The sequence below is a fragment of the Leptinotarsa decemlineata genome, unplaced genomic scaffold, assembly GCF_025532065.1.
Source record: "Leptinotarsa decemlineata unplaced genomic scaffold, Ldec_3_MD MMD2_tig00026340_RagTag_RagTag, whole genome shotgun sequence".
NCBI lineage: Eukaryota > Metazoa > Arthropoda > Insecta > Coleoptera > Chrysomelidae > Leptinotarsa > Leptinotarsa decemlineata.
Window position 1 is genome coordinate 5,163,090 of NW_027412694.1, and position 13,130 is coordinate 5,176,219.

A 13,130-nucleotide genomic window follows, 5' to 3' on the forward strand; every position below is an offset into this window, starting at 1 on the left:
AAACAATACACAAGTTGAAAGCACTAACACTAACACTGAAGATCCATGATAAATTACACAGCAATTTGAATTTCAGTATGAATACCTGCAACACTCCCTTTTTATTTGATAAAAATAAATGAATCTGTCTTATTAAAGATAAATTGCACCCAAAAACAGATCTGAGCGATGTTCAGTAGTATTTACATCACTAGACTTGTTAACAAATCGTAAATTAGATTATCTGCTACAGATGCCATTGACGAAACATTTCACGAAAGTCCTACATCTGCAATCCACGCTTATAAACTTGGTGTGTCTGGGTCATACAATACGTTATTACAATTACTATTTTAGAGTTGTATACCCTTATGAAAATAAATTGGTGCAATAAAATACACGGTCACACAAACATGCAAAAAAAAGAAACACTCTCCGAGCGGTCCTCAACTTACTGATGGGCACTTCAGCAAGATTGACATCTGACCTCTTTTGGTCGAAAGTCAGCCTTTAGGTGCTATTCTTTCGCGATCGGTAAGAAATGTTTTGTCTGACTATTCCTAACTGAATTTTTGCATGGGGGCCCCCAAAAACTAACGGCGGCTATTGCTATTAACGTCGGGCGTTCCTCAGTGAATCTAAGGATAATTGGATCGCGGTCGAGTTGTTCTGCGGTGAACTTGCTGAAAGAAAATCTGATTAGTATGCTTACCGGAGTCGTCTGGCGGCGACTTGTGGGGGCGGTCGTTGGTTCTGCTTAGTCGGCCTTGGGTGTTCGTCTCTTTCTCGGATCCTGGGGTCACCAATGTTCAACGGCATCGCGTAGATCGCGTAGCGCTGGGTTGTTGTGCGATCTGATTCTATCAAACACGCTTTCTGCGGGTTCTCTCATATACACGTCCACATATTGCGTGTCCAGGTCTAAGTCTCTGTATATGTATCTATTTGGGATATAGTACGGCGCGTTTACGGCGTCCCTTACGCTCGTGTTCATAAACGACTGTATCTGCTTTTTGTATGTCTGTGCGCACTGGCCCCAGGCAGTGCAGGCATACACAACTTCACTTTCAACCCCATGTTGCTTCTGCGTCCTATGATAGGTGCCAGTCGTTGTCTGGCGTGTCTAGCCATTCCAATTATCTGCCGTACATGAGACTGAAATGTTAATCTACTGTCTAAGATGACTCCCAAGTATGTCGCATTGCTGGTCCACGGAATCTCTTATCCGTTGAAGATGACGTTGCCTTCCAGTTGTACAAACCTGCGGGTGAACAGTATCGCCAGACTCTTGTCAGGGTTTATACCGATCTTCCATAGGTTGGCCCACTCCTCTAATATGTCTGCTTGTTGCTGCAAGTATCTTGTAACATTCACTTGGTTTCTCGCCAAGAAACAAACCATAGACAAGATCATGAATAAATAATGAGATGGTGTCGGTTCTACGTGCGGTAGATATGGCACCTCGAGAAGGTGTGTCCTGAGGCCATCTTGAGTTTGACTCATCATTGCCAGAAGTTGTTGAACAAAACTTCGATACAGCAGAGACAGGAATACGGTTCAAGTAACTCCCCATATATATATATATATATATATATATATATATATATATATATATATATATATATATATATATATATATATATATATATATATATATATATATATATATATTTTGTTTATAATAGAGAGAATAAAGTTGGCAAAGAAGACTTCTTTGTTAAGGTGTTACTATAGGTTATTACCAAAGTTTTTTTTGCATTTGCATTTGAAAAACAATACCAATTTAAAGTTATTTCATTTACAATTTGCAAGTTGGTTTTATAATTTTTATGTTATGTTGATTTTTTTATAAAAAAAAAATTTATCTGAGCTTATCACTTTGGGTACCTATTTAGTTTTTTTGTAGTTGAGACAGTGATTTCAAGATTCAGTCCAGAAAATGTAACAATTTCAGATTATTCATAACTGTCGAATATCTTTATGATAGCTCAGAACGAATTTAGAAGTACATGATTTAATTTTAATGTTGACGTTTTATTTCAGACATTTGTTTACATCTCATCAGTTCATTCAAATTTCCCACAATATGAAATCCATGAAAAGTTTTATGACTTGACAGGTGGAAAACTCGTTGAAATTCTTGAATTTTCTAATGACCAAATATTGGATGAACGGGCATCTGAGTAAGTATATTTGAAATATTTTCGAGATACCAACAATTATTGAAAAAAAGACGTGGTGAAAAATTAAAGAGGAGAATGAAATGGAAGTATGTGATTTTGTTCTTGTATAAAGAAGCATCAATACAAACTTCTCAGTGAAATTGAGTGAGACGTCAAAACATTTCAGAAATAAAGCAATTGAACATCTAGCAAGAATCAAAATTGGATAATATAATTGGTGAACAAGTTGAAAGATCCAATTCGAGCACATCTACCGGTTGAAGATATTACAAAAAAATATCGACACTGTAGTAACAGGAGCCTCTGAAAATCGTGATTATCATATGAAAAATGAATATTACTGAAGTTTACCCCAACACCAACACCCACTGTTATTTTTAACTCTTCGACACGTGTTTCAATTACCAAGTGATCATCTCCAAGAGTAAGATTGAACGTAGTTGAGTTTAAACGTAGTTGAGTTCAATCTTCCACTTGAAGATGATCACTTGGTGATTGAAACACGTGTCGAGGTATTAAAATAATGGTTAGTTGCATCCGAATCTTATTCACTGGTAGCTCTTTTTCGCATTGTTCACCATCGCTATTGGAATTACTACTTGTTATCAAACTCGCCATTACTATTAACATTTGTCCAAGGACGCTACATTTTGAACGGATAACAAACATTTTAAGTAATTATAACTGCACCAATATCCAATTTCAATACTCAAATCGCGATCAGTTCCTGAAGTGAACACGACGGCGATAACCATCCTCGCATTCACCGATTTCTATTCATCACCGTAACGCTAGTTGCACACATACCGATTTTGGACGGCCGACTTTGTACCGGTCGTCCAAATTCCAATAGTCAACCACATGTGGGAACAGGACCTGGCACACACGCCGACCGGTGATCGTCGCCGGTAAAATACCGGTGAGCAGCCATCCACTGCCACTAGCGTTAAACTAGTTGCACACACACCGATTTTGGCCGGCCAGTATAAAATCGGCCGATATTTTATTGGTAGCGGGTGCTTGCACACTCACCGAATTTTTATCGGTCAAACAATCGGTTGCTTTGTTGTCGTAATTAGCACGTACTACCAAAACGAAGTTAATTCGTAACTACAATTTCACCGAGCATCCGAGACTGGAATGGTCGGTTAAAAAAGCGGTGAGTATGCAAGAGTGTATTTAGTCATGTACGCCACAACTTCCCGGTACTGCCGGCGATACAGTGGCAGTGGAAGGCTGCTCACCGGTATTTTACCGGCGACGATCACCGGTCGGCGTGTGTGCCAGATCCCATTCACACATGTGGTTCACTATTGGAATTTGGACGACCGGTACAAAGTCGGCCGTCGATAATCGGTGTGTGTGCAACTAGCGTAACATGACTTTAAATGTTTTTTTAGCCTTTGAGAGTGCCGCCAACTTCAAATGTGCACAATATCGTTCACTTCTACTATACCAATTGCTGAAACATGCTCTTACAAACGTGCGTATTCTCACAAAAACCAACAGATTGCTTCAGTTCTATATCAGTTGGCATAGTTACGCCCATGCAGTGAACTGAATACACACCTGCTCGCCAAAATCATGATGACAGTTTTCGACAAAAACATCAAGTTAGCCAATAAAGACTCTGTAGAAAAAATAATGAAGAATATTGTGAAACATCGAATAGTGTTTCTCAAAGATATTCTGAAATTTATTGCAATTGAAAATTGAAATTGAAATTGAAAATTGAAATTAAAAATTGAAATTGAAAATTGAAATTGAAAATTGAAATTGAAAATTGAAATTGAAAATTGAAATTGAAAATTGAAATTGAAAATTGAAATTGAAAATTGAAATTGAAAATTGAAATTGAAAATTGAAATTGAAAATTGAAATTGAAAATTGAAATTGAAAATTGAAATTGAAAATTGAAATTGAAAATTGAAATTGAAAATTGAAATTGAAAATTGAAATTGAAAATTGAAATTGAAAATTGAAATTGAAAATTGAAATTGAAAATTGAAATTGAAAATTGAAATTGAAAATTGAAATTGAAAATTGAAATTGAAAATTGAAATTGAAAACTGAAATTGAAAATTGAAATTGAAAATTGAAATTGAAAATTGAAATTGAAAATTGAAATTGAAAATTGAAATTGAAAATTGAAATTGAAAATTGAAATTGAAAATTGAAATTGAAAATTGAAATTGAAAATTGAAATTGAAAATTGAAATTGAAAATTGAAATTGAAAATTGAAATTGAAAATTGAAATTGAAAATTGAAATTGAAAATTGAAATTGAAAATTGAAATTGAAAATTGAAATTGAAAATTGAAATTGAAAATTGAAATTGAAAATTGAAATTGAAAATTGAAATTGAAAATTGAAATTGAAAATTGAAATTGAAAATTGAAATTGAAAATTGAATTGAAAATTGAAATTGAAAATTGAAATTGAAAATTGAAATTGAAAATTGAATTGAAAATTGAAATTGAAAATTGAAATTGAAAATTGAAATTGAAATTGAAAATTGAAATTGAAAATTGAAATTGAAAATTGAAATTGAAAATTGAAATTGAAAATTGAAAATTGAAAATTGAAATTGAAAATTGAAATTGAAAATTGAAATTGAAAATTGAATTGAAAATTGAAATTGAAAATTGAAATTGAAAATTGAAATTGAAAATTGAAATTGAAAATTGAAATTGAAAATTGAATTGAAAATTGAAAATTGAAATTGAAAATTGAAATTGAAAATTGAAATTGAAAATTGAAATTGAAAATTGAAATTGAAAATTGAAATTGAAAATTGAAAATTGAAATTGAAAATTGAAATTGAAAATTGAAATTGAAAATTGAAATTGAAAATTGAAATTGAAAATTGAAATTGAAAATTGAAATTGAAAATTGAAATTGAAAATTGAAATTGAAAATTGAAATTGAAAACTGAAATTGAAAATTGAAATTGAAAATTGAAATTGAAAATTGAAATTGAAAATTGAAATTGAAAATTGAAATTGAAAATTGAAATTGAAAATTGAAATTGAAAATTGAAATTGAAAATTGAAATTGAAAATTGAAATTGAAAATTGAAATTGAAAATTGAAATTGAAAATTGAAATTGAAAATTGAAATTGAAAATTGAAATTGAAAATTGAAATTGAAAATTGAAATTGAAAATTGAAATTGAAAATTGAAATTGAAAATTGAAATTGAAAATTGAAATTGAAAATTGAAATTGAAAATTGAAATTGAAAATTGAAATTGAAAATTGAAATTGAAAATTGAAATTGAAAATTGAAATTGAAAATTGAAATTGAAAATTGAAATTGAAAATTGAAATTGAAAATTGAAATTGAAAATTGAAATTGAAAATTGAAATTGAAAATTGAAATTGAAAATTGAAATTGAAAATTGAAATTGAAAATTGAAATTGAAAATTGAAATTGAAAATTGAAATTGAAAATTGAAATTGAAAATTGAAATTGAAAATTGAAATTGAAAATTGAAATTGAAAATTGAAATTGAAAATTGAAATTGAAAATTGAAATTGAAAATTGAAATTGAAAATTGAATTGAAAATTGAAATTGAAAATTGAAATTGAAAATTGAAATTGAAAATTGAATTGAAAATTGAAATTGAAAATTGAAATTGAAAATTGAAATTGAAATTGAAAATTGAAATTGAAAATTGAAATTGAAAATTGAAATTGAAAATTGAAATTGAAAATTGAAAATTGAAAATTGAAATTGAAAATTGAAATTGAAAATTGAAATTGAAAATTGAATTGAAAATTGAAATTGAAAATTGAAATTGAAAATTGAAATTGAAAATTGAAATTGAAAATTGAAATTGAAAATTGAATTGAAATTGAAAATTGAAATTGAAAATTGAAATTGAAAATTGAAATTGAAAATTGAAATTGAAAATTGAAATTGAAAATTGAAATTGAAAATTGAAATTGAAAATTGAAATTGAAAATTGAAAATTGAAATTGAAAATTGAAATTGAAAATTGAAATTGAAAATTGAAATTGAAAATTGAAATTGAAAATTGAAATTGAAAATTGAAATTGAAAATTGAAATTGAAAATTGAAATTGAAAATTGAAATTGAAAATTGAAATTGAAAACTGAAATTGAAAATTGAAATTGAAAATTGAAATTGAAAATTGAAATTGAAAATTGAAATTGAAAATTGAAATTGAAAATTGAAATTGAAAATTGAAATTGAAAATTGAAATTGAAAATTGAAATTGAAAATTGAAATTGAAAAACGTTAAAAAGCACATACGAGCTTTTTAACGTTTCACTTTCATCACGACCTGTAAAAAAATGTTAAAATATGTTTTTTCGTAGATGTCACCCTTACAAACAACAATCCCCAAAGCCCTCTGATTTTGATTGATGGAATTTTGAAACTTTTCTAGGTTATTACAAGGTTGGCCAAATGCGGTAGCTTATACAATGAATGTAGCTGAGGATGTTATAAGGAGACATGGAAAAAGTCTTCCTTTGTGTGTTATCAGACCATCGCTGAGTGAGTATCGTTCAAGTATATCTAGCAGAACATTTTTTGCTATGGTCATGCAGATTACATCTACGTTGCGAGTATTACTCAACCTTAAATTTGAAAGAATGAGTTATATTTTTACGATTGACAAATTTTTTGTGAAAGAAAGTTTTTGGCTTTCTACTACTCCATATTGATACAGAAATATGTGTGAATCTTCCGAAGAAAGGAAGAAAGTAATCAATTTTAAAAGAGGTAACTTTATATATAGATGTGTAGATCATGCAAAGAAGTAACTTTCAGACATAAATTGGGAGAAAAAGCCTCCTTGAAACAGTAACTTTCATTTAAACATTGAATTACACGAAAGAAAATTTCTTTCGAAACAAATACTTTTATATGAACACTGAATTATACAGAAAACATTTTTTATACTCAGTTTGTATTCCAAACATTTGCTATGAAACTAAATCAGATATCATTCACAGGATTTCTACACAATATCCTAAATTAAAGGTAAACATTTCATTTACATGGAACATTGTCATGCTCACTGGTAGATATCGATGTTTTGCCGTAAGACACTTGCCTTAGGGCTCTTCAGTACCAACCTGGATAACATTATGAGAAAAAACACACAATTCATTCATAAATCACGATTTTTATGCCACGGAATAACTTTGATTTTTTTATGTCGACGATGATACCATAATGACATTCATTCACCTATTTGATTAAATACCAGCCAAAAGGAATCTCCTTGAATTTGAAACGGTTATATTTTTAGAAGTGACTAATTTTTTATTTGGCTTTCTACTTCTCCATCTTGATACACAAATATGTGTTAATCTTTCAAACTTATTCCATGACATAGAAATCGTAATTTATGAACAAATTGTGTGTTTTTTCCTATAATGTTATCCACATTGGTACTGAAGAGCCCTAAGGCAAATGTCTTACGGCGAAACACCAACGTCTACCAGTGAGCATGACAGTGTTCCATGTAAGTGAAATTTTTACTTTTTATTTAGCATATTGTGTAGAAATCCTGTGAATGATATCTGATTCAGTTTCATAACGAATGTTCAGAATACAAACAAGAGTAGAGAAAAGTGTTCATATAAAAGTATTTGTTTCGAAAGAAGTTTTCTTTCGTATAATTCAATGTTTATATGAAAATAGCTAATTCAGGTAGCCTTTTTCTCCCAATTTGTGTCTGAAAGTTACTTCTTTGAGTGATCTTCACATCTGTGTATAAAGTTACTTCTTTAAAAATTGATTACTTCATTTCTTTCTTTGGAAGATTCCCACATATTTCTGTATCAAAATGGAGTAGTAGAAAGCCAAAATCTTACTTAATCTTCTTTCGATCTCTAATATAACATGTGAAAATTTTCATTTCGAATGAATTTTTGGAAAATTGAAGAGGTTTTCAATTGAGAAGTTAAGACACGTAATGTAGTGTTTTATGTTGAGGAGAACTGTCGCCAATTGTTTCTTAATGATTTCTCTGTATAGAAGGTATTATGTGATAAGTGCCCGATATTTCACAGGAAGATTCTTCAGTTATCTATAAAGCAAGGAGTTTATATAAGTATAGGTCCGCAAGGCCTCTATTTTTGAGATAAATGGTGTTGATAATTCATTTTAATTTTGGTTTTTCGTGAATAAATTTTAAAATAATGTCGATATTTGGACAAAAATTGGTATTTGAGGACTTTTCAATAAAATACATTAAAATTTGATTTCAATTTTACACTTAATTGTAGGTGGCGCCACCTACAGGCCTTAGTATTTTTTGGTGAGTCACAATTTTATCGTGCATGTATGTTTCACATTTTCTAGAAGAGAAGTCGTCTCCTTTATTATTTTCCCGTGTAAAATTATGCTTGTCGCTACAAGAAGCCTTTTTCTACATATTTTTGATTCAAATTAATCGATGCACTCGTTTGTGAAAAAGTTAAAAAAATTTGTTCTCTTCATTCAACCTAGACACATTTCAAACGTTAATTCTCAATCAACAATAATCAACAGAACCGTAGATATAAATTTATTTGAAAATCACAATGAATGTTCGAAATGTCAACATCCTGCTTGTATTCACGCATCTAACCTCCTTCTCATTGACTTGTGTACTCTTTGAAAAATCGTACTCTTTGAATCGATCTGCAAGAACTAATTAATCGATTTCATAATTCTCCTTCATTTTGACTAGGTGTCTGTTGAATTGAAGATTTTAAATGTCCTCGTGGGAAAAAATCCAAACGGTTGACCCGGGGGGCTACGGTTGAGGCTCCTCTCGACCTATCAAACGGCTGCCGAAAGTTTCATCTGAAAATTCTTCCGCTTGTATACTAAAATTTGCCGGAGCATCATCCTGCATGAACCTTATTTTATTTCGTAGTCTAAGCGGCACATCTTCCAGTCAAATATACCTACAAATCTTCTTCGAGAAAATGACGATATCTCTCTCCGTTTAATCTTTCCGGAATGAAGAATGGGCCAAAAAAATAATCTCCAAAGATTCTTGCCAACACGTTGAGATGGAACTGTTCTTGGAAATACGAATAATAATAATAATAATAATATCGCTTTTATTATTTCATAACCACAACAAAAAATACAACATAACTTATATATTCACCTTACAATCGAAATAAAGGGCGAAATTCATCGTCCGAAATGAAATACATCACGGAAAATGTTCTTTCACTTAACCCTGAAAAGGGAACAAATAAAAAGAGAAAGAAAAGAAAAACAAAAATATAACTATGATTCTTGTATAGCATGGGGGTTTTCCTCTGACCACAAATGATTGTGAAAACTGCGTATAGCGTTTCGTTAAAAAATTTGCTTTGTTTGATTTGATTTTCAAAGAATGGATTTTAAATAAGGCGTTGGAGAAATCAACGACAGAAGTTTATACGTAACAGAAAGTCACGAAGAAGGAGTGCCAGAAAATTTTCCATACCAAAATTGGAAATGTTTAGCGTCAGCGCTATTTTTGTGGAGCTTGTTTCCGTTTGTTTCCCTACCAGATCAAGAACTGCTGCAGATGATTATCTTTCTCAAGAATTCATATTTCCCTTAACCGAGTGTGAATTCTCTAAAAGGTTTTTGAAGTAGGAGCTGTGCGGTCAAAGACTACAGAATACTATAAGACGTGTCACTCGCTCATTTTTCGACATCTGAGAAATCTCGCCGCCCGCTAGCGACAGCGGGTAATTACCAGCCGAGGTAGTACAGTGTGTCGCTTGAAGTTACCAGTTCTCGTCGCACACGAGATATAAAGGTTGTCCGTATTGTTTGGTATTGTCAAAGACTACAGAATCGGTAAACTTTGGTATTGTGATTGTGTTGTGTTCGTTCGGAGTTCGAAATATTTATTTTGTGAAAATGTCGACGTATTGCTCAGTGGATGGTTGTCTGAGTACGGTGGGGAGCCCAGGTATTTCGTTTTTTCCGCTGCCCAAAGTACAGTGAAAGGTATGCATTCAATATATTCACCATTAATTTTTATTTTACCTATCTATACCTTTTATGGTTCTGTTGTATAAAATTATTCATATCGAAATATACCGCCGGCATTTGCCAATCCAAACTCATTTCAATCTTTTTTCAAAATGTTCAGTTTATCGATTGATATACTTGAATTTTTTTTTAGGTGTCAACGTTGGAAAAATGTATTAGGCTTCATTGGGAATCATAGATATGCTAATCTTACCCCAGAGCAGAGTTACAATAGAATTAAAATTTGCAGCTTACATTTTAGAGCCGATGATATTGTGAATTCTCGTATTCATAGCTATGCTGTTCCTTCATTGCGTCTGCCTCAAGATGGTTCTCAGAAAGGTTGGTTCAGTGAAGTTTATAGATTCAAATGATGAAAAAATCTTATTCCACTTTTTAACATATGAAATTTACAATATCAATTTTGTTGTTTAAACCTTCCAGATGATGATGACATTGCCGGTACTAGCAAGGATTTTATTTACATTGATGCTCAGGTTCAAACGGATCAATTAGGATCACGAGGTGAAATATCTTTTCGTTATATTATATACTTACCTGATCTATTTTTACATGCTTCGGAAACAAAAACGATGACAAGAAAACAATTATTGAAAGTACGTACATCTTTCTTTTCGATGAATGCAGCCAAACATCTGCTAAACTCTCTTCGGGAACTCCAAGAAAAGTGGCATTACGAAAAAAAATTGTATCACTTGAGAAAACAGTAGCTTCAACATCGAAAAGAGCACTGGACGAAACCGGAATTACTCTGGATGATGTTTTCAAGTTTCTGGATCGAAAATATCCTGAGCAATATTGTAAGCTCTTGAAAGCACAGCTTTCTTTGATAAATAAAGCACCAAAAGGGTCCAGGTATAGTGACGAATTCAAACAGTTTGCATTGACTGTTTATTTTCTTGGTCCGAAAGCGTACAAAAAATTTTCAACAATTTGTAGATTACCGTCAAAAAGTACACTTCATCGTTTCACGAAAAATTGGATTGTTGAACCAGGCTTCAACGATTTTATTTTTCGTGTTATTGAATTCAGGATTGGGCTCATGAAGGAGAAAGAAAGAGATTGTATTTTATGCCTAGACGAAATATCTTTGAAATCTCATCTTTATTATGATATTTCAAGAGACAAAATAGTAGGTTTCCAAACGAGTTTGAATGGGACCTCTACTGACATAGCAAGTAGTGCTCTAACAGTAATGGTCAGAGGTTTGGCAAGCAATTGGAAAATATCACTTGCATACTTTTTCTATAAGACATCAGCAACTTCTGATAATTTGAAAGATATTTTGTTCAAAACGGTACGAAGATGCAAAAGTATAGGCCTAAATGTCATGGGGGTGGTTTCCGATCAGGGTTCAAATTTTCAGAAGTTGGTGAAAACTTTGAATGTTACAGACGAAAATCCCATATTTCTGATAGACGATCATAAACTTGTATATTTGTTTGATATCCCGCACTTACTGAAGTCGACACGAAACAATTTGTTTTCCTATCAGTTTTTACTTCAGGGTGGAGAAACAAGAAAACATTACATAGAAACAATGTATAATTATGATAGAACTAAACAATATAAATTGGCTCCTAAACTTAATAATGACCACATTTATCCAAATAATTTTCAAAAAATGAAAGTCAAGTTGGCTTCCCAAGTTTTGAGTCACTCTGTAGCCGTGGCTATGCACACATACATTGACTTCAATATTTTGTCCAAGGAAGCATTAGTTACTGCTGATTTCATTAAAAAAATGAATGATCTTTTTGATTTATTGAATTTGAGCAATTTTGAGAAATGTCAGGCTTTTATGGGAACGGAAATGCAGATGAAATGTCTTCAAGAAGCCTATGTCATGTTTCAAAATCTCCAAGTAAAAAAACACGATGGCAAAAATGTCACGAAACAATTGAAATTCATTTTTGGGTGGAAGTTGACTTTGAAAGCAGTTTTTGCCTTGTGGGAGATGTTGAAAGAACGCGATTATAAATATTTGTTCACGCGTAATTTGAATCAAGATTGTTTGGAGAATTTTTTTGGACAGATCAGAAATTGTTCCGGCAACGCAAAGAATCCAACACCCATACAGTTTTGTAGAGCTTTCAAAAAAATATTTGCTTTGAAATATTTTGATTCTAGTGAAGGTGCTAATTGTATGGATGATGTTAATGACGTTTTGTTAAGTTTGACGCCAGAATTAACTGAACAATGTCGATACATCCTTGCTAGACCCGACATTCCAAACTATGCTCCTCTGAAAGTTTTCACTCGAGATTATAAGAACCTTAAAAGTCCCGAAGGAAACGCTCTTGTCTATGTCACAGGATACCTCATGAAAAAATGTCTCATGCAACATTCGTGTGACATTTGCATACATTTTAGCAAATCCTCAGAAAACCTTCTTGATCAAGATGTAATTTTCTGTAAGCTAAAGGCTTACAGTACCGACAAATCATCGTTTGGTGGATTAACCGTACCATCAAGAGATATTGTTGACCATGTAATAGAGATGGAAAACATATTCATTGAAAATTTTGATAAAATCGGCAGTGAGAAGGGAATTGGACAGTATTTGAAAACAAAATATTCGAAAATTCTTTTCTCACATCCATGTCAAAAATTCCCCTTCGATTATTATATATCTTTATATACAAGAGTTCGGATATACTTTACTTTAAAATTCATGAACCAGGACATGAAGATTGTTAGGAAACATAAATCATGCAATGTAAAATTGAATATTTTAAATCATTTATAAACATATAACATTATATAATTGTATTATTTTTGTTAATAAAACATGTTTTCCTGAACGTGTTTATCATTTCATCAGTAAATCACTCTGATCTGTTTCTTAGATCATTTATTCATGAGTTTATCTATCATGTTTCTAGAAGTTGATCGACAAACAACTACTTTCGTATCTTTGTTTATTGTCTGATACAACCG

At 31.5% G+C, this 13,130-nt stretch overlaps 1 protein-coding gene across 1 annotated transcript in view; it reads left to right on the forward strand.

Moving 5' to 3' along the window:
- Positions 1-13,130, forward strand: part of LOC111509944 (fatty acyl-CoA reductase wat) — a 50,782-nt gene that overhangs the window by 17,593 nt on the left and 20,059 nt on the right. Inside the window, exons 3-4 of the mRNA XM_074183568.1 lie at positions 2,023-2,162; positions 6,577-6,686. Of these exons, the coding sequence (XP_074039669.1) occupies positions 2,023-2,162; positions 6,577-6,686 (250 nt within the window). The remainder of the gene's footprint in view (positions 1-2,022; positions 2,163-6,576; positions 6,687-13,130) is intronic.